Consider the following 23,418-nt stretch of genomic DNA (forward strand, 5'->3'; position numbering starts at 1 on the left):
GTGAATACTCTGTTCAAGAATCACAAGAGGAGGAGGTATACTTGGAAAAGGCTGGTAGATACGGGAAGCTTTCAATTAGATTACATCATGGTCAGACAGAGATTCCGAAATCAGATATAGGATTGTACGGCGTACCCAGGAGCAGATATAGACTCAGATCACAATATAGTAGTGAGGAATGACGAGATACGTTTGAAGTTCTCTAACACTATAGATACAGCAATAAGGAATAGCGTAGTAGGCGACACAGTTGAAGAGGAATGGACATCTCTAAAAAGGGCCATCACAGAAGTTGGGAAGGAAAGCATAGGTACAAAGTAGGTAGCTGCGAAGAAACCATGGGTAACAGAAGAAATACTTCAGTTGATTGATGAAAGGAGGAAGTACAAACATGTTCTGGGAAAATCAGGAATACAGAAATAAAAGTCGCTGAGGAATGAAATAAATAGGAAGTGCAGGGAAGCTAAGACGAAATGGCTGCAGGAAAAATATGAAGACATCGAAAAAGATATGATTGTCGGAAGGACAGACTCAGCATACAGGAAAGTCAAAACAACCTTTGGTGATATTAAAGGAAACGGTGGTAACATTAAGAGTGCAACGGGAATTCCACTGTTAAATGCAGAGGAGAGAGCAGATAGGTGGAAAGAATACATTGAAAGCCTCTGAGCGTGAAGATTTGTCTGATGTGATAGAAGAAGAAACAGGAGTCGATTTAGAAGAGATAGGGGATCCAGTATTAGAATCGGAATTTAAAAGAGCTTTGGAGGACTTACGGTCAAATAAGGCAGAAGAGATGGATAACGTTCCATCAGAATTTCTAAAATCATTAGGGGAAGTGGCAACAAAACGACTATTCACGTTGGTGTGTAGAATATATGAGTCTGGTGACATACCATCTGACTTTCGGAAAAGCATCATCCACACAATTCCGAAGACGGCAAGAGCTGACAAGTGCGAGAATTATCGCACAATCAGCTTAACAGCTCATGCATCGAAGCTGCTTACAAGAATAATATACAGAACAATGGAAAAGAAAATTGATAATGCGCTAGGTGATGATCAGTTTGGCTTTAGGAGAAGTAAAGGCACGAGAGAGGCAATTCTGACGTTACGGCTAATAATGGAAGCAAGGCTAAAGAAAAATCAAGACACGTTCATAGGATTTGTCAACCTGGAAAAAGTGTTTGACAATATAAAATGGTGCAAGCTGTTAGAGAGTCTGAAAAAAGTAGGGGTAAGCTATAGGGAGAGACGGGTCATATACAATATGTACAACAACCAAGAGGGAATAATAAGAGTGGACGATCAAGAACGAAGTGCTGTTATTAAGAAGGGTGTAAGACAAGGCTGTAGCCTTTCGCCCCTACTCTTCAATCTGTACATCGAGGAAGCAATTCTGGAAATAAAAGAAAGGTTCAGGAGTGGAATTAAAATACAAGGTGAAAGGATATCAATGATAAGATTCGCTGATGACATTGCTATCCTGAGTGAAAGTGAAGAAGAATTAAATGATCTGCTGAACGGAATGAACAGTCTAATGAGTACACAGTATGGTTTGAGAGTAAATCGGAGAAATACGAAGGTAATGAGAAATAGTAGAAATGAGAACAGCGAGAAACTTAACATCAGGATTGATGGTCACGAAGTCAATGAAGTTAAGGAATTCTGCTACCTAGGCAGTAAAATAGCCAATGACGGACAGAGCAAGGAGGACATCAAAAGCAGACTCGCTATGGCAAAAAAGACATTTCTGGCGAAGAGAAGTCTACTAATATCAAATACCGGCCTTAATTTGAGGAAGAAATTTCTGAGAATGTATGTCTGGAGTACAGCATTGTATGGTAGTGAAACATGGACTGTGGAAAAACGGAACAGAAGAGAATCAAAGCATTTGAGATGTGGTGCTATAGACGAATGTTGAAAATTAGGTGGACTGATAAGGTAAGGAATGAGGAGGTTCTACGCAGAATCGGAAAGGAATATGTGGAAAACACTGATAAGGAGAAGGGACAGGATGATAGGACATCTGCTAAGACATGGGGGAATGACTTCCATGGTACTAGAGGGAGCTGTAGAGGGCAAAAACTGTAGAGGAAGACAGAGATTGGAATACATCAAGCAAATAATTGAGGACATAGGTTGCAAGTGCTACTCTGAGATGAAGAGGTTAGCACAGGAAAGGAATTCGTGGCGGGCCGCATCAAACCAGTCAGTAGACTGAGGGGGGGGGGGGGGGGGGGGGGAAGAAAAACCACAGAGATTTAGGAATCAGGTTTTAAATTGTAGGACATTTCCAGGGGCAGATTTGGACTCTGACCACAATCTATTGGTTATGACCTGTAGATTAAAACTGAAGAAACTGCAAAAAGGTGGGAATTTAAGGAGATGGGACCTGGGTAAACTGAAAGAACCAGTGGTTGTACAGAGTGTCAGGGAGAGCATAAGGGAACAAATGGCAGGAATGGGGGAAAGAAATACAGTAATACAGTAGGAGAAGAATGGGTAGCTTTGAGGGATGAAGTAGTGAAGGCAGCAGAGGATGAAGTAGGTAAAATGACGAGGGCTAATAGAAATCCTTGGGTAACAGAAGAAATATTGAATTTAATTGATGAAAGGAGAAAATATAAAAACGCAGTAAATGAAGCAGGCAAAAAGGAATACAAACGTCTCAAAAATGAGATCGACAGGAAGTGCAAAATGGCTAAGCAGGGATGGCTAGAGGACAAATGTAAGGATATAGAAGCTTATCTCACCAGGGGTAAGATAGATACTGCCTACAGGAAAATTAAAGAGACCTTTGGAGAGAAGAGAACCACTTGTATGAATATCAAGAGCTCAGATGGCAACCCACTTCTAAGCAAAGAAGGGAAAGCAGAAAGGTGGAAGGAGTATATAGAGGGTTTATACAAGGGCGATGTACTTGAGGACAATATTATGGAAAGGGAAGAAGATGTAGATGAAGATGAAATGGGAGATATGATACTGCATGAAGAGTTTGACAGAGCACTGAAAGACCTGAGTCGAAACAAGGCCACCGGAGTATACAACATTCCATTGGAACTACTGACGGCCTTGGGAGAGCCAGTCCTGACAAAACTCTACCATCTGGTGAGCCAGATGTATGAGACAGGCAAAATTCCCTCAGATTTGAAGAAGAATATAATAATTCCAATCCCAAAGAAAACAGGTGTTGACAGATGTGAAAATTACCGAACTATCAGTTTAATAAGTCACAGCTGCAAAATACTAACACGAGATATTTACAGACGAATGGAAAAATTAGTAGAAGCTGACCTCGGGGAAGATCAGTTTGGATTCCGTAGAAATGTTGGAACACGTGAGGCAATACTGACCCTACGACTTATCTTAGAAGCTAGATTAAGGAATATTCTCTTTCAAATTCTGAAGGTGGCAGGGGTAAAGTACAGGGAACGAAAGGCTATTTACAATTTGTACAGAAACCAGATGGCAGTCATAAGAGTTAAGGGGCATGAAAGGGAAGCAGTGGTTGGGATAGGAGTGAGACAGGGTTGTAGCCTCTCCCCGATGTTATTCAATCTGTATATTGAGCAAGCAGTAAAGGAAACAAAAGAAAAATTTGGAGTAGGTATTAAAATCCATGGAGAAGAAGTAAAAACTTTGAGGTTCGCCGATGACATTGTAATTCTGTCAGAGACAGCAAAGGATTTGGAAGAGCAGTTGAACGGCATGGACAGTGTCTTGAAAGGAGGGTATAAGATGAACATCAACAAATGCAAAATAAGGATAATGGAATGTAGTCGAATTAAGTTGGGTGATGCTGAGGGAATTAGATTAGGAAATGAGACACTTAAAGTAGTAAAGGAGTTTTGCTATTTAGGAAGTAAAATAACTGAAAGTATTTGTATGGAGTGTAGCCATGTATGGAAGTGAAACATGGATGATAAATAGTTTGGACACGAAGAGAATAGAAGCTTTCGAAATGTGGTGTTACAGAAGAATGCTGAAGATTAGGTGGGTGGATCACATAACTAATGAGGAAGTATTGAATAGGATTGAGGAGAAGAGAAGTTTGTGGCACAACTTGACTAGAAGAAGGGACCGGTTGGTAGGACATGTTCTGAGGCATCAAGGGATCACAAATTTAGCATTGGAGTGCAGCATGGAGGGTAAAAATCGTAGAGGGAGACCAAGAGATGAATACACTAAGCAGATTCAAAAGGATGTAGGTTGCTGTAGGTACTGGGAGATGAAGAAGCTTGCACAGGACAGAGTAGCATGGAGAGCTGCATCAAACCAGTCTCAGGCCTGAAGACAACAACAACAACAACACCATTCACATGACAGTCGTGGGATACGACGACTTGAGCGGTAGTATCACTGTACGAGTAGCCAGTCTCAGTATTCTGAAATCTTGTTGCCGTTCAGTTCAGACACTTGCCGGTTGACATTTCTCCACGTCACACGAGGCATAACACGATCTTCTCACAAACGCCAACATTCAAATGCAATACGTGAATAAGAAACCCTCTGTGCGGTCTTTTCTTTTGTGGAAAATGTAGGTGTCATTACACTGAACTACTTCTGAGGAACCCCTTGAGGTTGCGAAAGGCCAGTGGTGTTTATGGTGTTCGATGCCCTACATATTGTCTACTGCGCCACCACAGTATTGGCTGCTAATGGCAACAGGGAGCATGGCTGAAGTATCCAGTGGTGAGCACAGCACAAGGCTACGGAGCGTAGTCAAACAGCTCAGTTGATGAGTATCTCACAACAGTGCTACAGTGCTGTTTGTGCTGTTACAAAGCAGAGCAATGGCAATGATAAACAAAGTATACATTGTGTTATATCTACAACAACAGTTTCCGAGGTTGCTTTCATCTGAATGGTACCCAAAGAAATTTAGAGTGAGAAAGTAGTGGCACATGAAATTTTGTGTTTCTGCAAGATGTGACAGAAAAATGTGTGGTGTCATATACGCTCGACTCTGCGGGCAATTTACGTGAAAAATAGAGTGATGTTACTTGCTTAACAAGTGAAAGTGATATTGAAATAGTTGTCGAGTCGTGTAGTTTATCAACCTTGTCGGACAGGAACCACAAATCCTATTTCCAGTGAAATGTAGTAAAGGACAATTGTCCGAGAAGTGGGTACTAAAGTAACTATGTATGTGGACAATAATCCACAGCATATTGAAAAAAATTTTATCAACTGATTTCCAATGCGTCCATTGCAACACGATTGTGTGGTGCATAAGAAAAACTAAAAATGTTCGAGTGAGGATGAGGCGCACTTGTTACAAAAACTGGTGTTTGCACAGTTCAAGGATTCTCGATACTATTTACAGGATGTGCTTAGTTAATTGTGACCCACTAAGGTTTGCATTTCAAACTGCATGCAGTGTAGATTATAATGATTTCAAGGTAGCTTCAAAGAGTGCTACAGACTTGGAAGATTGAAGACATAATTTTAAACAAGGCATCAATTTGACGATGCACGGCAAACTGCGCAATTGGCCTGAACACTTGTATGCGAGATAAGCAAAAGCATCCCATTATTCAGTAAGGAATTTATTTTCAACTCTGACCAATTGGGAATTGAACAGGAAATGCATATGAAATGGACCTTGGAATTTAGAGGTTCCAAGAGAGTTTTATCAACTTAACGCATTAATGCACTCGTATATAATTATGTGAACTATTAATCTGGATAGTACATTTGTAGGAAAGTAATTTATTGTACTGTGAGTGGTTGGAGGTGGTTTGCCCCCTACGGTTCTTTCTCGTGTCGTGACCTTTCGAGGACAGTAAGAAATATTTACATCGTAGCAAGCGAGAGTGGGACAGTGGGCGCAAGAGAACTACAAATATGGTATGAGCACTTTGTTTACCAATAGCTGCTCAAAATAACTTGCTTTTGCTTGATTTCTGGTCTACATGTAAAAATCATTTTCCTTTAAAGCAAACTGTCCCTTCTGAATAGTGTGTGACATTGCAGTTCATACCATCTGGGACCACTGGACACACTTAACATCTGAATGTTTGTTTTTTCTGTGCCTTCGAAACACATTATTGCACTATCTGCAGCTGTGCCTAAAAGGATAGCCAGTTTCATGAGGAGCTCCGTGACACCCAGTTTTGCATTCGGTGGTTGCATACCATCACATTCTGCCAGTTCTCATCACCCCGTTACATCAATAGGATTTTGTATGCGTTCTGTAAGGGTTGGTTCCTAGCTGAATCTCGTGCACAGTTTGTAACTCCCAAACCTTCTATCTTGAAGGTGTGAATCTTTGTGCTGTCTGCGATGCACCATTTTTCATTCAGTGTTCATGGTGCAAGTTAATGGTTTGTTTTGAATGTTTCTTGAATGCCAAATATGTCCATTTTGTGAATTGTAGTACATACCTTCCACAGAAGGTTGATCTCTGCACCTACTGGACACACACATTTCCTGTCACCCTCATTATGCACTTGGTGTGTAATTTTTAGCAGCTAATACTTTTCCTGTCATCGTTGTTAACACAAAATTTTTCAGATGAACCTTGCTAAATATTGAACTTACAGTGTCATAGCATTGCAAGCTGAAATGATAATCATCTACACTGACCAGTCAGAACATTATTACCATTGACCTACTATCAATATAAACCCATCTAACCAATAGCAGTGTCACCTGGCACTGGACATCGGCACAGTGGCAGAGCATTGCACGGTCTGGTGAATCCTGAAACCTTCTTCATCGTGCAGATGGGAGGGCGCTAATCCACCATCTATCAGGGCGACAGCTCCTTCGTACCTGTACTGTGGGATGGAGACAAGCTGGTGGCGACTCCATTAAGGCACATTTACACTGAGTTCGCAACGCGACATTGTTCACAATGCGACATTGTTCGTGTCTAGTAATGGACTACCAATGTTCGCAACACAAAATCAATGTTCCCCAGCTGCATCAGTAGAGATCGAAGAAACATTGTTTGTGGCCTGCTACCACTAAATTCTGCTATGCAGCACTAGTGTTAGTTTGCTCTGAGTGAGTGTTTTGGTGTTTGTTTTGCTGGAGTGTAGTGGTGCGTTTATTTTATGTTCCTTCATTTTTATTTGAAATGGAGTGGTCACAAGACAAAATTTTCCAGCTGATGTCGCTCTTTGAGGCAGAGGAGTGCCTGTGGAATTTACATTGTGCAGGTTACAAAAATACTAAAATCAAACATGATTCATTACAAAAAGTTGCTGCGGCACTTGGCAACAGCAGCAGTGACATGGACAAAAAAATGAAATCTCTTGTCTCAGTATCGACGAGAGAAAAGAAAACTAAAGTAAAAAATCTGGATGTGCTACTGACGCACTTTACGAAAAGAAGTGGTTTGGATTTAAATATCTACGTTTCCTGGATGGTATGAAACTATTTCGAACTATTTGAGATATGGCTGGCTTTGATAGGAGTCTCCTGATGCTAGAAAATGAAGAGTAACAGCAAGTCTTTGGTTCACAGGGATTGTTTTTCTGAAATTTGTGACTTTCTTTGAAACAACTGGTCCTATAATATTCAACATTTCAAAATCGGACGACGACCCTACTGAAGTTGCCAAAGCCAGAACAGTCTTCCAAATTCAGCTCACAAAGCTTGTCATTCCCGCCACGTCTTCTATAGTAGGCTGGCCAGAGTGGCCAAGTGGTTCTAGGCGCTACAGTCTGGAACGGCGCGACCGCTACAGTCACAGGTTCATATCCTGCCTCGGGCGTGGATTTGTGTGATGTCCTTAGGTTAGTTAGGTTTAAGTAGTTCTAAGTTCTAGGGGACTAATGATCTCAGAAGTTAAGTACCATAGTGCTCAGAGCCATTTGAACCATCTATAGTATGTTTTGGTCCACCGACGATGACTACATAGTTTTCTTCGTCTGTTCATTTCATTAAGTATTATTAATGCAGCACCAAATGTCATTAATTCTTCCTCTTCACTTGACATAGTGTACCTTTTGATGTGAATACACAAAGTAACCTTCACCGCAGCAGACTATGTGAATACGTAGAAATGTTGGTCGCTAGTGCAAACAGGAATGCGAACAACGAACAATGTTGCCAACATGTTTCGGGAACAAGTTGCACACCATGTTCCGAACAAAAACCTGTTCTGAGCTCAATGTAAATGCGCCTTTATGCTCTGGGGGATGTTCACATGAGTAACTGTGTGTTCAGTGGAGCTAATGCAAGGCACCGTGATGCCCAGAGTATCATAGACTGGTTACAGACCATGTATACCCCTTCTTGATGATCACCTTTCTCTAAGGCAGTGTCCTTTTTCAGCAAGATAACACACCATGTCACAAGGCCAGAAGCGTGATGGAGTGGTTCGAGGAACACAGTGGCTAGTTCCAATTGATGTACAGGCCCCCCAACTCAACAGATCTGTACTCGATCGAACACATTTGGGACGTAATAGAATGTGGTATCAGACTTCATCACACCCCCCCCCCCCCCCCCCCCCTTTCCCGGAATTTACAGGAATTACGTGACTTGTGTGCGTCGATGTGATCCCAACTCCCTCCAATGACCTACCAAGGCCTCATTGTTTCCAACGATGTGTTGCTGTTGTTAATCGTGCCAAAGGTGGACATACCGGTTATTAGCTAGCTGGACATAAATGTTCTGCCTGATCTGTGTATGCATCTAAGGATGTAGAACACATCATGCCAGTTTGGCACCTGTTGCCCGCACCGCCCATGAGTTGCAATTGTATTGGTCAGCAGTGTGGTTTAGGTACTTGAAACTTACTTGAAAATTACTATGTTGCCAAAACTATGCCAGTGAAAAAGGAAAATAAAATGCTATTCTAATCGAAGTTTCGAAGTTGTGACATCCATTGCTGCAATCACTGTCATTGGAAAAAAAAAATTTTGAACAGGTCTGACTACAGCATACTTCATCCTCTGCGGAATCACTCTTTGGTGAGAGTGCCAATTTTTCCAGGAAACCATGGAACTACATTTTACCTGGAAATCTCAGGGAATTTCATAAAATCGCAGGTAATTTTATGCTTTTAACCTATTGTAGCCTGATTTTATCGGGCTTTATAAATCACATATTTGAAAGTAATTATATTTCAAACTCTGTTAAGAGTACAAAATTATTCAATATAAATTAGGTAAGTTTAAGAACCACAATTGAACTGCTTATTGGCTAGTATGTCTCTGTAGCGAAGAAAAAGTTATTGTGGTACCCCCAGCCATGTTAACTTATAGGGAGTGTCTTATGATATCATGTTTCTCCTCTTACCTTGAATTCCCCCCCCCCCCTCCCCCCACCTCTCCCATAACCAAGTTTGAGTAGCCACCCTGCTGCGATGTGTTGTGTGTGAGAGCTAGGACACTGCTAATTTCATTACAGCGTGCCTTAAATAGCTTTCTGGAAATACTGTCAATACCTGCAAAATTGTTATTTTTCAAAAGTATAAATGACATTTTTTATTTCTCTAAGGATTACTTGGGAACTCCTGTCTGATGAAAAGGCACAGATGAGCTGTTTAGGTTAGGTTAAATTAGATTACATTCAGTTTTCATTCCATGGGCCCAAAATTAGATTATTCTCATGAGTGTGGATCAAGTTAGAAAGTAGAACATAAAAAACATAAAACATTTGAATATAGTACTCACTGTCCAGATAATTGTCAAGAGATAGGTGAATGCATTACATAAACTGGAACTGCTAACTACAGAATTAATACACTGTCATAATGAAATGCAGTTATGCATTTTAAATAAATTCATCATACACACAATACCTAACCAAGTGCTGTCAAAAGTGAAATCCAACAGTCATTTTTATTTAAGCTGGTCTAAAACTCCGTGCAAAGATATTCACCTGTAGAGTAGGAGAACTTGCCTATCAAAAACTCTTCCAAACTGTTTAAACTGTGCTTTATCAGAAATAAAGTTTTAATGGTCACTGGCAATTTATTGAAAATGTGTGTTCTTGAATATTGAATCACTTTTTGGACCAAGGTGACTGATTATAGGTCTTTATGTGGGTTGTTTTTATACCTAGTATTGATACTTTGTGTTGAGCTATTGGTTGGAAATAGAGATAGGCTAAATTACTTGCAACATATATACTGAGAAGCAGTGGTTAGAATACCAACCAAGTTCCTTGAACAGGTTTCTTCATGATGTTCTTGAATTGACAGCACAAATGTAGTCGTATTACATGCTTTGGAATGCAAAAAACTTTTGCTCGGTTTGATGAGTTATCCCAGAATATGATCCTGTATGACATAATAGAATGAAAGTAAGCAAAGTATGCAAGTTTTTTATATTTATATCTCCTACATCTGACATCATTCTCACTGCAAATATAGACTTGTTTAGGTGCTTCAGCAATTCTGTGATATGCCCTGCCCAGATGAATTTGTTATTGAGTTGTAATCCCAGTAATTTAACTCTGTCAACCTCTTCAATCTGCACGTCTTCATATGGTATAGACATGATGGAAGGAAATCTCTTACAGGTTCTGAACTGCATATAGTGAATCTTTTCAAAGTTTAATGACACTGAATTAGCTTCAAACTATTTATTGATGTTAGTGAAAATTTGATTAGTAGCCATTTCTAAATCGTACTATAGTTGCTACTTACTGCAATGTTTGTATTATCAGCTAATAAAACAAATGTAGCATCTGGCAATGTAATAGACAAGAGGTCATTAATGTACACAAGAGAAAGCAATGGAACCTTGAGGAACACCACATGTAATTAATTCCCACTCAGATGAAGACTTCCGGCCTACTGCTCAGATATTTCGCAACGATGCCCTTTGATTTCTGTTAGATACGATTCGAACCATTTCACAGCACTGCCAGTGACACCATAATATTCTAATTTATTGTGTTTTAATATACTTATTACACCATCTAACAAAGAACTGCAACTTGTTTGAGAAGTGACACTCAAAAAATGATTGCTAAAAGTTCTAGCTTTCCTTGAATAATCATTGTTCAGAACATTCCTTTTGATATTGCTGGAGTGTACAGCTGCTCTGTATCTTTTTGATATTCCAGATTGATTTGATTTTACTTTCTTGTTGGAGCTGTTAATTTCAGACATTATCCACAAACTTTTTGATTTCCTGTTTAACACTCCTTGTTTCAAAGTTTAAGATTGACACAGAATTTAGCTATAATTACAGCTTACTCTAATGGATTGAGTTTGTCATGTATTCAGAGTTATTAAAGAGCCAGAAATTAAACAGATTTTGTACTGAAATTCAAGAACTGATGGTCCGTTTATTGCAGCTGTTCCATATTTTGCAGAAACCTTTGGATTTCTATTGTTTTGCATACTACACGTGGAACTGGCAGCATTTTTAAACATAAATTGTGATAGCCAAATTCAGTAATTCCTCCCTTTTTTACAACTGTTTGCACTGCCTCACGATCCTGACAGTCAGTTACCTCGATAACTACTAATTCTTACAACCTCCACCTTAAACTCCCTCCTCGGCATAAAGCTATCTCACACAGAGTAAGTATCGCCATAAGCCCACGCGATGTCTCACGCGACAGCTGCCAGGTAAGTTCTGTCAGCTGCTAGCCAGCTACCTTTTCCTTCATAGATCCAGTGCTGTTTTGCTGGTAATATTCTTCTAATGCTGCCCGCAGGCCTATCATAAGACATTTTTACCTCTGACATCGTGCCTCGGAAGAACAGCCAGCACACTTTTGTTGCTGCTCGCTTTTGTTCTGTTGTCGTATATGGCACTGCTGTGAAATGAGGGAGCAGTCAATGCTTTGATATGTGCATATAGGAAGGAACCGTGTCTATGTATAGAAAAAACCACGAACCATTATTTTAAATATTTTTGCGGAGAAGCTCTCACAAGGTTTGCAAAACAAGCAATGACTGTCATACAAAAATGCACAGTTTGCAGAATCAGTTCAGTGCCAATCTCACGAAAGTGAAATCATCAAAGGACATTAAGATTGTACAGTTTCCATATCATTTCCTTTCGCTACCACTCTGACTTTCATCATCAAGCCACTTACTGCCTTGACCTCCTCCTCAACCTTCCTCTCAGAACTACTGCCACTCCGTGTCTTCCGTCTGCCTTGTATGCAGTCTTGAGTTCTCTGCTTCCTTTACCCCTCCACGTGGTTTCTGGCAGTCCTAGACTATCTGGTCTGCTCCCATTCATCAAATCCACCACTTCCTCCATCTTCCCCGTCAGTGAGTATGTTGTGTGTACCAAATATTAATGATTGGGAATAGCTGGATTGTTTTCCATTCTTTCTGAGGCATATTTCAAAGCACATATTTTATCCACTACTGGCTTGCAGGAGCTGTTGTAATTGGATATGTTGACAGTTTTTCTCCCTGGCTTTCTGGTCCATGGGAGATACTTTATTTCCCTCCTGCCCTTCTACGGGCAGGAGATGCTGACGAGCATTCCCAGGTCTGCACCTGGTCGTGTGCTCTCTAGGGTTAATGTACCCCTGAGAGTGAAAAACACGTGCAGCGATTTCAAAGTAATATTAAAATCCCTCTGCCACAGGAACGAAAACCGAATGGAGTGGACCACCGATAATTTCAGATGGCCTGCAACATTGTGTTACAACTAAAAGGTTATGACTATCTTTTGTGTGTGTCGTGTGACTCATTCTGCATGTGGGATAAAACTGACCGACAGCTTCTAACAATACCACCACTTGCTAAGTAAGTTAGAAATCAGATTAAAAATTTTGCTCATGCAGCATATGTTCACTTTATTTGGCAACAACAAAGTTATTGACTGTGGATAGTATCGTCAGAATGGAAATAATGATGTCACTGTAAAAAAGTCATTAATTTTGGCACTTATCTTGAACCGAGTCCCACATAGATTTCGTAAAAGTTGTTATGGCCCATCTTGTTGATTCTAGGGTGATTCCACTTTGACTGCTAGAAGGTCCAGATCTGTATTTTAGCAATATTTGAAGTCCTAACAAATGCATTTTTCAGGAAACTCTTTATGATCAAACAAGCCCAGATCAGAACAATGGTATGGTAGAAATAATTTTTGACTTGGTGTTCACGATCCACATTTTTGTTAAGCTTTTTGTAAATTCACATATACTTCTTCTTAATTGTCACATCATCAATAAAACAGTTTTGTATCAATCTTCATGTATTTAAATTCCGCTTTAACCAAGCACAAGACTTGGCTGTTCTTTTACAAAGCGAAAAAACAACTTAACTTCTGCAAAGTGAAACGAAGACTGCTCTCTGTGCGCATTTGCGCCAAAATGGTTACAAGTAAGTCAAAAGGTATGACAGTCTCACAGAAATGAATACACACGAGAACCATATCACTGTAATATATCGATACATCGGAGTACCTATACATTAATAAAACCAAATGTGAATATTGGCGCAAAAATATGTCTGTTACTTTGCAGAAAAGTAGAACAGTATTACTGGTATCGAGAACTGGGGTTGGAGTGTCGTAATGGTCACGTAAATGAAGTACCATTACAAGCTGGTGTTAGAATGTAAGAGTCTGAGCTGTTACCAGTATTACAAAATGTGTGTGTCTCTCTCACACCTGCAGCCCAGTGAAAGAGTGGAGCTGCTCTGGAGTCGTCTGCACAGAATGCGTCAACTGCAAATTTGAAGGGAAGGATGAAGAGATTCTGCGGGCAGCGCCAACCATGCCACAGCTGCGAACGTTGACACTGATGCGTGGCGTTAAGCCCTATATCCTGCAAAAGGTTTGCGCAAGTTGTCCTAACCTCACGAGCCTACAAATTGATAGCCGACAGGAGATGACTTACTCAGTAAGTTTGACCTTTCTTTCAAGTTTGATTATAATTGTTTCACTGTAAATTTTGTGTATTTAATAATTTCATAGAATTGAAATCTTCAGCCTGTATAAATGTGACACTTTTTCCTTTGTTAGGCTGCAATTATTAGACAAAAGTGTGTATTCTAATGCAGCCAGCTGGTTTTGGCCCGTATGCCCATTTTTTGGTGTTCAGCTAATGCGTTCATGAACAACAGATAAATGGTTCTTTTATGAAGTTGTTGTCCTTCTGCCATTGTTCAAATTGGCACATTTGTCTATTGGTTGATTATTTTCAAGCCATTGTTGTTTACCCCTGTGCAATCTGTTAATGTGCAGCAGAGACGTAGGCAGTGCTAAAACACACACACACACACACACACACACACACACACACACACACACACACACACACACACACACACACCTGGGATTCCTGCAGTGTCAGTGTGTGCAGACACTGTCATTCGAGGTGATTGATGGATAACAACCAAACACCTCCCTGCACAACTGCACATCGCTGTGTCTAGTGCTGGTACGGTTGTCCACCAGTCGCGGTATTTGAAGGCGCATGGCCGCTGGATTCCTTAGCCACCCTACAGCTCAGATCTCGCGTCTTCAGACTTCCACCTGTTTGGCGCGCTGAAGGACGGTTTCTGTGGAAAGCAGTACTCTGACGGGGGAGCTTATCGATGCAGCGAGACGTCGGCTCTCACGTCGAGCAATGGAGTGGAACCTTGAGGGTCTACGGGCCCAGCCAGTAAGGTGGCGTAAGGCTGTCCATTGAACAGAGATTGTGTCAAAAAATAAGATTCTGTAGCCAAAACAGTGGGGAGTAATATGGAGTATTGGAATCCTGAATAAAATCAACCTGCTTTAAGAAACAAAAATTGTTGAACTAATTATTATTGAATGCCTCTCATACATTGAAAAACTGAAACCCTGAAATGTATTTTGAAAGCAAGGCTGTACCATTGAATTAACTGTGCCAAGAGTTAAACTGAATAATAACTGGACAACAAACAGAAGAAATTATAAAAATTCTAATCTCTCTATGTTATTTGTTCTCAAAGTGCAGAGAAATATTCTTGCGTACCAAATCGGTTTAGTACTAACGAGAGAAGTTGGAATGCATTAACAGATAATGATACCTCACTCACCTCAGTCTTTAACAGATGACTGCAGCAACTCTTCCTTCTCAATTTTTTTTTCACCCTGTACTGTCACTGTATTTATAATATTTGCACTGAATAATCTCTCTCACTCAGTATGAAATTATGCAAAGGCTAACCACAAACTGAACAATAAAACAAGTTAGACATACATTGTAACACTAATCATGTCATGTTTTGTCTTTCATTTCACTATTTCGTCATTTATGCCCTACTCTGCAGCTCGTGGTCCAGTTGCTAGCGTTGCTGCCTGTGGATCACGGGTTCCCGGGTTCGATTCCCAGCCAGGTTGGGGGATTTTTTGTGCCTGGGGAGTGGGTATTCGTGTTGTCCTCATCATTTCATCCTCCCCTTCATACTGTGTATAAAACTTGGACTGTGGAAAAATTGGGAATTTGTATGGGTGCTGATGACCACACAGTTGAGTGCCCCACAAACCAATAATCATCATCATCATTATGTATGCCCTATATTTCTTCAGTGGGCAGTACTTTTCGAAGTATTCATCCAGATGGATTTCTGGTTTTCTGGAACGCGTGTTGCAGTAGTGGACAGCTTCTCTTGTACAATCTTTTACCTTCCTGTTATTGCAAACAGCACATCCCTTGCTGTCGATCTTTTTGTTCGGGCAAATGAAGTGTGGCTGCTTCGACCGTCTCTCCTCGTCATCGAAAGTGAATGGTCTTTCCCTCTTCCATTTTTGTACTGTACATTCCCAACCAGAGCTTTCAGAAATGCCACTCCTATATGTCTAGTGGCTCAGTTGGGTTGGTGGTAACACCCAAGTTGTACAGAATGAAGCAGTTGACTACTGTCACTGTTTTGTTACTGCTGTCATTGCTAAAATCACTCGTATCATTCACACTTTTGTCTAGTATCTCTACTGTTGCTTCAGGATTGCGAAGTAAACTAGCCATTCTTGTTGCTACGATTCTGAACACTACCTGCAGAATGAATCAGGAACGTGACAGCAACTTAGTGTGCATTCGCTAGATGCATTTCCATGTAGTTACATTGCTTGCCGGTAGATGTTAGAACTCTTCAGTACAAGATGTAAGGCAGTGAAAGCTCCAGTATACCAGTTACAGTGAACGGAAGTTCACATCGGGCGACGGCCACTGTGCGATTTTTTTTTTTAAGGATGGGGCCCCTCAATGCCCACACCAACATGGTGACCAAACCAAATGTTCTACTGTCACCTCCGTAAACATGTTAGTTTTTGAATCAGGCCTCACAGGATGCGGGCTGTGATGTTGTCCATGCGTCTGGGTAAGATTACTCATTAACATGGTCCATCAGGAGATAGAAGTGGTCGAAAACGATTGAAGGGTAGCGGTTGTAAGGGCAGAGGAAAAAAAGTGCCAAGGCAAGAGCTAAGGGAAAAAATACCTCTGCGACAGTGGGACGGGTAGTAAGAGCAGTAGCGGCTTGCTATCTGCGACAGTGTTTGCAAGGTGTGGTTGTGTTAGTTCGAGGTAACGTGCATCGTTACCTTTGTCGTCGTTGGAGCTTGTTGCGGCGCTTGCTGCAGTTGCTGCGTCCCTGCAACAGTTCAAGGTCGTTGTACATTAGTGGTTGATTGGTCATGGATCGTCTCACAGATGGTGTAGGGTGAGGGGGGGGGGGGGGTGGCTGGTTTGCGTGCTGTGTACAGTACGGTTTCCCTGCAGTTGCCTGTTTTTCGGCTGGTCGCACATCTGGGTTTCCAGTAATAACTGTGTTGCAGGGGCTCGCCAGTACTGTCGTGTTAGCATTTTATGAACCATAGGTGTTTAGTTCCTAGCTAGTAATGTCTTTGGTCTGTTATGCTTCCATCTACGGTTGTGGTTGCCGCCGTGCGAGTCTAATCAATTGTTTACATTGTCGGGCCTGTCCCATGGTTGAGAGCTGAGGGTTAACAATTACATTAAGTAAACTCCACTATTGCTTTAGGATTATGAAGAAAATTTGTCATTTTCATTGCCACGATTCTGAACACTATCTCTGGAACGAACTAGAAACGAGAGAACAAATTAATTGTGGTATGCATTCGGGAGGACGACGCTTCAATCCCGCGTCCGGCCATCTAAATTTAGGTTTTCCGTGATTTCCCTAAATCGCTCCAGGCAAATGCCGGGATGGTTCCTTTAAAAGGACGTGGCCGACTTCCTTCTCCATCCTTCCCTAGTCCCATGAGACCGATGACCTCGCTGTCTGGTCTCCTTGCCCAAACAACCCAACCCAATTGTGGTACGCATTAGTAAATGTTTCCTTGTAGTTTTACTGTGGAAAGTTTAACTGGCTTCCTAAAAGATGTGCCACATTTTGTTCTTCTCGCAGCTTATGAAGTACGTATTCGAGAAGTGTCCGAAGATACAGAAGCTGACACTGGGGAGCAGCCTCCTCTCGGATGGACAGTACGTGCAACTGCTGTCCAACCTGCAGCATCTGAGCAGCGTGACCAGCCTGGGGCTGCGTCCGGACCTCCACAGCCTGGGAATGCGCACGACCTTCGGCCCCATGGGATTTGTAAAGCTGCGCATCCTGGCCAATTCCTGTCCCCAGCTGCAGGAGATACACATTGACTCGAGCTGTTACAGCGTGTTCGACTTAGAATACTTCCTGAAGGTGAAGAGGCACATCCTCACTTCTGCCACACTGCCCTGGATGATGGAGGAAGTTCAGGAAACGAGGTGAGCATGCAGAGGGGCGCATAATTTTGTAGCATATTTAGTTCACTTAACTCGTCTAATAACTGCCATATAGAAGCGAGTACGTCTTTCAACCCTTTCACTGCCGCGGGAACGTATACGTGTCATGCTGAGCCGCTCCCCCGAGTGTTGCAGACACGTACGTGTGCTCTGTGCTGGAGTTTTCCTATAGTGTTTCAGACATCTGTACGCATCCCGAGTTGCCGACCTCTCACTGCTGTGGAAGAGTTACTTCTATATCTCACCAAATAGAAAAGTTTTGAGTATTAAACGCATGGCGTATGCGCCTCGTCGTGTGCTATCGTTTGCAAAAATCGCATTTTGATACCTCAAATCGCGTACGAGCATTAGATGAGTATGTGCCAAGCAAGATTGTAAGAGATGGAAAAGAGCCACCGTGGTACAACAACCGAGTTAGAAAACTGCTGCGGAAGCAAAGGGAACTTCACAGGAAAACATAAACATAGACAAAGCCTTGCAGACAAACAAAAATTACGCGAAGTGAAATGTAGTGTGAGGAGGGCTATGTGAAGAGCCACCGTGGTACAACAACCGAGTTAGAAAACTGCTGCGGAAGCAAAGGGAACTTCACAGGAAAACATAAACATAGACAAAGCCTTGGAGACAAACAAAAATTACGCGAAGTGAAATGTAGTGTGAGGAGGGCTATGTGAGAGGCGTTAAATGAATTTGAAAGTGAGGTTCTATGTACTGACTTGGCAGAAAATCCTAAGAAATTCTGGTCTTATGTCAAAGCAGTAGGTGGATCAAAACAAAATGTCCAGACAATCTGTGACCAAAATGGTACTGAAACAGAGGATGACAGACTGAAGGCCGAAATGCTAAATGTCTTTTTCCAAAGCTGTTTCACAGAGGAAGACTGCACTGTAGTCCCTTCTCTAGATTGTCGCACAGATGACAAAATGGTAGATATCGAAATAGATGACAGAGGGATAGAGAAACAATTAAAATCGCTCAAAAAGAGGAAAGGCCGCTGGACCTGATAGGATACCAGTTAGATTTTACACAGAGTACGCGAAGGAACTTGCTCCCCTTCTTGCAGCGGTGTACCGTAGGTCTCTAGAAGAACGTAGCATCCACGAGACTCAGAGGGCCATAGACACTGTTTCCCAGGTAGGTGCGCCGTGTTTCTTGACTTCCGCAAGGCATTCGATACAGTTCCCCACAGTCATTTAATAGACAAAGTAAGAGCATAAGGACTATGAGGCCAAATGTGTGATTGGAGAGAAGTCTTCCGAAGTAAGAGTGATTTCAGGTGTGCCGCAGAGGAGTGTCGTAGGACCGTTGCTATTCACAATAAACATAAATGACCTTGTGGATAACATTGGAAGTTCACTGAAGCTTTTTGCAGATGATGCTGTGGTATATTGAGAGGTTGTAACAATTGAAAATTGTACTGAAATGCAGGAGGATCTGCAACGAATTGACGCATGGTCCAGGGAACAGCAACTGAAACTCAAAGTAGACAAGTGTAATGTGCTGTGAATACATAGAAAGAAAGAGATCCTTTATCATTTAGCTACAATATGGCAGGTAAGCAACTGGAAGCAGTTAATTCCATAAATTATCTGGGAGTAGGCATTAGGAGTGATTTAAAATAGAATGATTATATACAGTTGATCGTCGGTAAAGCAGACGCCAGACTGAGATTCATTGGAAGAATCCTAAGGAAATGCAATCCGAAAACAAAGGAAGTAGGTTACAGTACGCTTGTTTGCCCACTGCTTGAATACTGCTCAGCAGTGTTGGATCTGTACCAGATAGGGTTGATAGAAGAGAGAGAGAAAATCCAATGGAGAGCAGTGCGCTTTGTTACAGGATCATTTAGTACTCGTGAAAGCATTACGGAGATGATAAATAAACTCCAGTGGAAGACTCTGCAAGAGAGACGCTCAGTATCTCGGTACGGGCTTTTGTTGAAGTTTCGAGAACATACCTTCATCGAGGAGTCAAGCAGTATATCGCTCCCTCCTACGTATATCTCGCGAAGAGACCATGAGGATAAAATCGGAGAGATTAGAGCCCACACGGAGACATACTGACCATCTTTTTTTCCACGAAAAATACGAGACTGGAATAGAAGGGAGAACAATAGAGGTACACAAAGTACCCTCCGCCACACACGTTCAGATGGCTAGCGGAGTATGGATATAGATTTAGACTGTTACAACCACGCACTATCCGACACCCTGCGGAGAGTTTACAAACATACTCATTTTGGAAATGGTTTCACACTTGGTCCAGAAGCCAATGGACTGCTTTTGGACTTGCGGTAAATCGCTCCGTTTCCGCGTTAAGATGACGAATGCCCCGTTTTCTGTATCCCCCAACATTTTTATGTAACCTCCACGACTAATACTGCTTCCCGTTTGTGAATGGTTGTTGTGATGTCGAATGTAGGTGATAGTCACATAGAGTTAATTCTCTGTAGGTCTCACGGACATTTCACCATCATTCTTTGTAGAGCAATATCATCTCTACTGGCTGCCATAACTCAGGTGCCACCCTTGTCTTCTAGAGCCTCAGTTGCAGCTTTAACCCTGTGTACTGAAGAAGTAGTATGTCGATTGCATGTCCTGCAGATTTTCTGTGTTTCATCTGTTTCAGGGCCTCTCCTGTATTCCCGTATCTTGCCTAGTGTTTCGTCACCACCTGAATATACAAATTAGTCCCTGTCATCCTCTGAATTTGCTAATTCTTCTCCTTTATAGTGTTCCTCAGTCCAGAGTTCTCGGTAGTATTATTTCGTAGTCTCCATATCTTTGACATTTATGTGTGTAAATGAGATAAAGAAATGAACTTTGTGATCTGTCCACAGGTGTACTGTGCAGCTGCTGAAAAAGTATAACACTTCACTTAAAAAACTGCGGCTGGTCAATTTTAATGTGACAAACGAGTTGGATGCCGAACGTCACGAAACCGCGGCGTTTCAAGCCCTCGGTGAGCTACACACTCTGGAGGAGCTGTGCATTGAGCGCCTCTTTCCACGTGTACCACATACGGTATCTTATGCATTTCAGTAAGTCACTTGTCATTATTACTGTTTTAGATGTCAACATTGTTTAGTTTGGCACTGTTATAGTTTATATTACCAAAATTTCATTCTTTGAGGTGACCAGAGGTGGGTACGAGGAATGTTTTCTGCGTACATGCCGTATCCTGAAAAGCAAACAATGGAAATTCCAGGTAGGAATACCAGCATTGTAGGAGAAGATAGATTGCTACTTACTGTAAAGAAGACATGCCAAGTTGCAGACAAGCGTGATTGAAAGACACACACATATAGCTTTTGGCCAAATACTTCATCAGTAAACACACACACACACACACACACACACACACACACACACACACGACAGCCAAATCCAACAGCGTGGGCCGGAATGCAACATCACATGGGTTGCAAGCAGCAATCTGGAGGGGGTTGGGATAACAGTGCACAGGTGGGGGGGGGAAGACGAACACTGTCTCGTGGAGTGTGCCAGAACTAGATTGTAAACAAGCGCAGTGTCAGTAGATTGTGGGACAGGGAGGTGGGCACAATACGAACAAAAAAGGAGAGTGGTGTAGAAAGACAGGCAGATGCATTGGCAGAGGGGAGCAAATAAACAGGGTGGGAAGCGAGAATGAGGAGGAGATGACAGGACAAACAAGGTGGAAACTGTTGGGTGGAGGGTGTGAGGACAGTATGATATCTTAGTTTGAGGCTGGGATACATGCAGGAGTGGATAATGTGTTGTAAAGCTAATTCCCATACGCGCAGTTCAGAAAAGCTGACGGCGGAAGGGGGATCCAGATGGCTCCGGTAGTGAAGCAGCAATTGAAATTGAGTGTGTTGTTTTCAGCTGCACGTTGTGCCACATGGTGGCCACAGTTTAGCAGTGGCCATTCATCCTGGTGGTCAGCTGGTTGGTAGTCATACCAGTATAAAAAGCTGTGCAGTGACTGCAGCAGAGCAGGTAAATGACATGGCTGCTTTCACAAGTGCCCCGGACCCTGATGGTGTAGGATAAACCTATAACAGGATTGGAGTAGGAAGTGGTGGGTGGGTGGATTGGGCAGTTTTTGCACCCGATTCTTCCACAGGGATATGACCTTTGTGGCAGGGGGTTGGGATTTGGTGTGGCGTAGGGATGCACTATGATGTTGTGGAGATTAGGTGGGCGAGGGAACACCACTTCGTGAGGGATGGAAAGTATCTCGGGTAGGATGTCCCTCATTTCAGCGCACGAAGATACGTAATCGAAGCCCTGTGAAAGGGTGCAGTTCACCTGTTTCAGTCCAGGGTGATATTGGGTGACAAAGCGGACAGTACTTTGTGGCTGGTTCTTGGGGGTGGTGGGTGGATTGGGGTTGTGAGGGGAAATGACACAGGGTATCTGTTTGCGGACTACATCCGGGGGATAGTGCCTGTGTGTGAAAGCCTTTGAGAGACCCTCAGCATACTGAGCATGGTAGTTTTTGTCACTACAGATATGCTGTCACTGGGTAGCCACGCTATATGGGAGGAATTTTTTGGTATGGATGGGACGACAGCTGTCAAAATGTGAGTTCTGTGGTGGGTCGTGGGTTTAATGTGGACAAATGTGGAGATGGAGCCATCAGAGAGGAGGTGGTCAGCATCTATGATCACAGCAGGCTAGGTTGAAGTGGATGGGAGAGGTGTTGAGATTTTGAAGGAACAAAAATAGGGTGTTTTGGCCATGGGTCCAGGTCATGAAGATCAATAATAAACCTGAATTAGATAGGCCTTTGGTCTATTATGATGCTAGGAAGGTCTCCACTAGATGGCCCATAAAAAGGTTGGCATAGGAAGGTGCCATGCGGGGTGCCCGTGGCTGTGCCACAGATTTGTTTATATAATTTCCCTTCAAATGAGAAATATTTGTGGGTTAGGATAAAGTTAATAAGATGTATGAGGAATGAGATAGTGGGTTTGGAGTTTGTATGATGATAGGAAAGGTAGTGCTCAATAGCGGTATGACCATGGATGTAAGGTATGTTGGTGTATAGGGAGGTGGTGTTAACAGTAACTAGTAGGGATCCAGGAAGTAAAGGAATGGGGATGGCGGAGAGTCATTGAAGGAAGTGGTTGGTGTCTTTGATGCGGAAGGCTAGATTACGGATGTGTCGGTCAGTTAGTGCTCAAATTCTTCACTTGGGGGTACAATAACAGGCCACATTGGGGCATCCAGGATAGTTGGGTTTGTGGATTTTGAGAACACGTAGAAGGTGGGTGTGTGGCATGTCACAGGTGTGAGGAGGAAATGGATTCATGGGAGATGTTCCCGGAAGAAGTTCAAGCCTTAGCTCTTTCCCAGAACATCACCCACATGGCACCCTCCTGTGCCAAACTTTTTAAGGGCCATCTAGAGAAGACATTCCCAACCTCCCTAAACACCAAACCCCTAGCCTAGTACAGGTTCATTGGTGATACCTTCATGATTTTGACCCAGGGCCAAAACGGCCTATCTTTGCTCCTTCACAACCTTAACACCTTCCCTCCCATCCACTTCATGTGATCCTCCTCAACACAGTGCCACCTTCTGAAATGTTTTTCTCTTCCTTTCTGATGACCCCATCTGCACACACCTCTGTCCACATTAAACCCACCAACTAGCAACAGTACCTGCATTTTCACAGCCGTCATTCCTCCCATATAGCCTGCTGAGGGTCTCATGAAGGCTTTCACACACAGGCACTATTCCCCAGATGTAGTCAGCAGACAGGTACCCTGTGCCATTT

At 42.3% G+C, this 23,418-nt stretch overlaps 1 protein-coding gene across 11 annotated transcripts in view; it reads left to right on the top strand.

Moving 5' to 3' along the window:
* Window positions 1–23,418, top strand: part of LOC126293183 (F-box/LRR-repeat protein 17-like) — an 85,569-nt gene that overhangs the window by 41,707 nt on the left and 20,444 nt on the right. For all 11 annotated transcript variants that reach the window (XM_049986292.1, XM_049986284.1, XM_049986288.1 and 8 more), the window contains 3 exons: window positions 13,560–13,785; window positions 17,282–17,634; window positions 20,492–20,692. In XM_049986292.1, coding sequence (XP_049842249.1) covers window positions 13,560–13,785; window positions 17,282–17,634; window positions 20,492–20,692 — 780 coding nt within the window. The remainder of the gene's footprint in view (window positions 1–13,559; window positions 13,786–17,281; window positions 17,635–20,491; window positions 20,693–23,418) is intronic.

The sequence above is a fragment of the Schistocerca gregaria genome, chromosome 10 (assembly GCF_023897955.1).
Source record: "Schistocerca gregaria isolate iqSchGreg1 chromosome 10, iqSchGreg1.2, whole genome shotgun sequence".
NCBI classification, from domain to species: domain Eukaryota; kingdom Metazoa; phylum Arthropoda; class Insecta; order Orthoptera; family Acrididae; genus Schistocerca; species Schistocerca gregaria.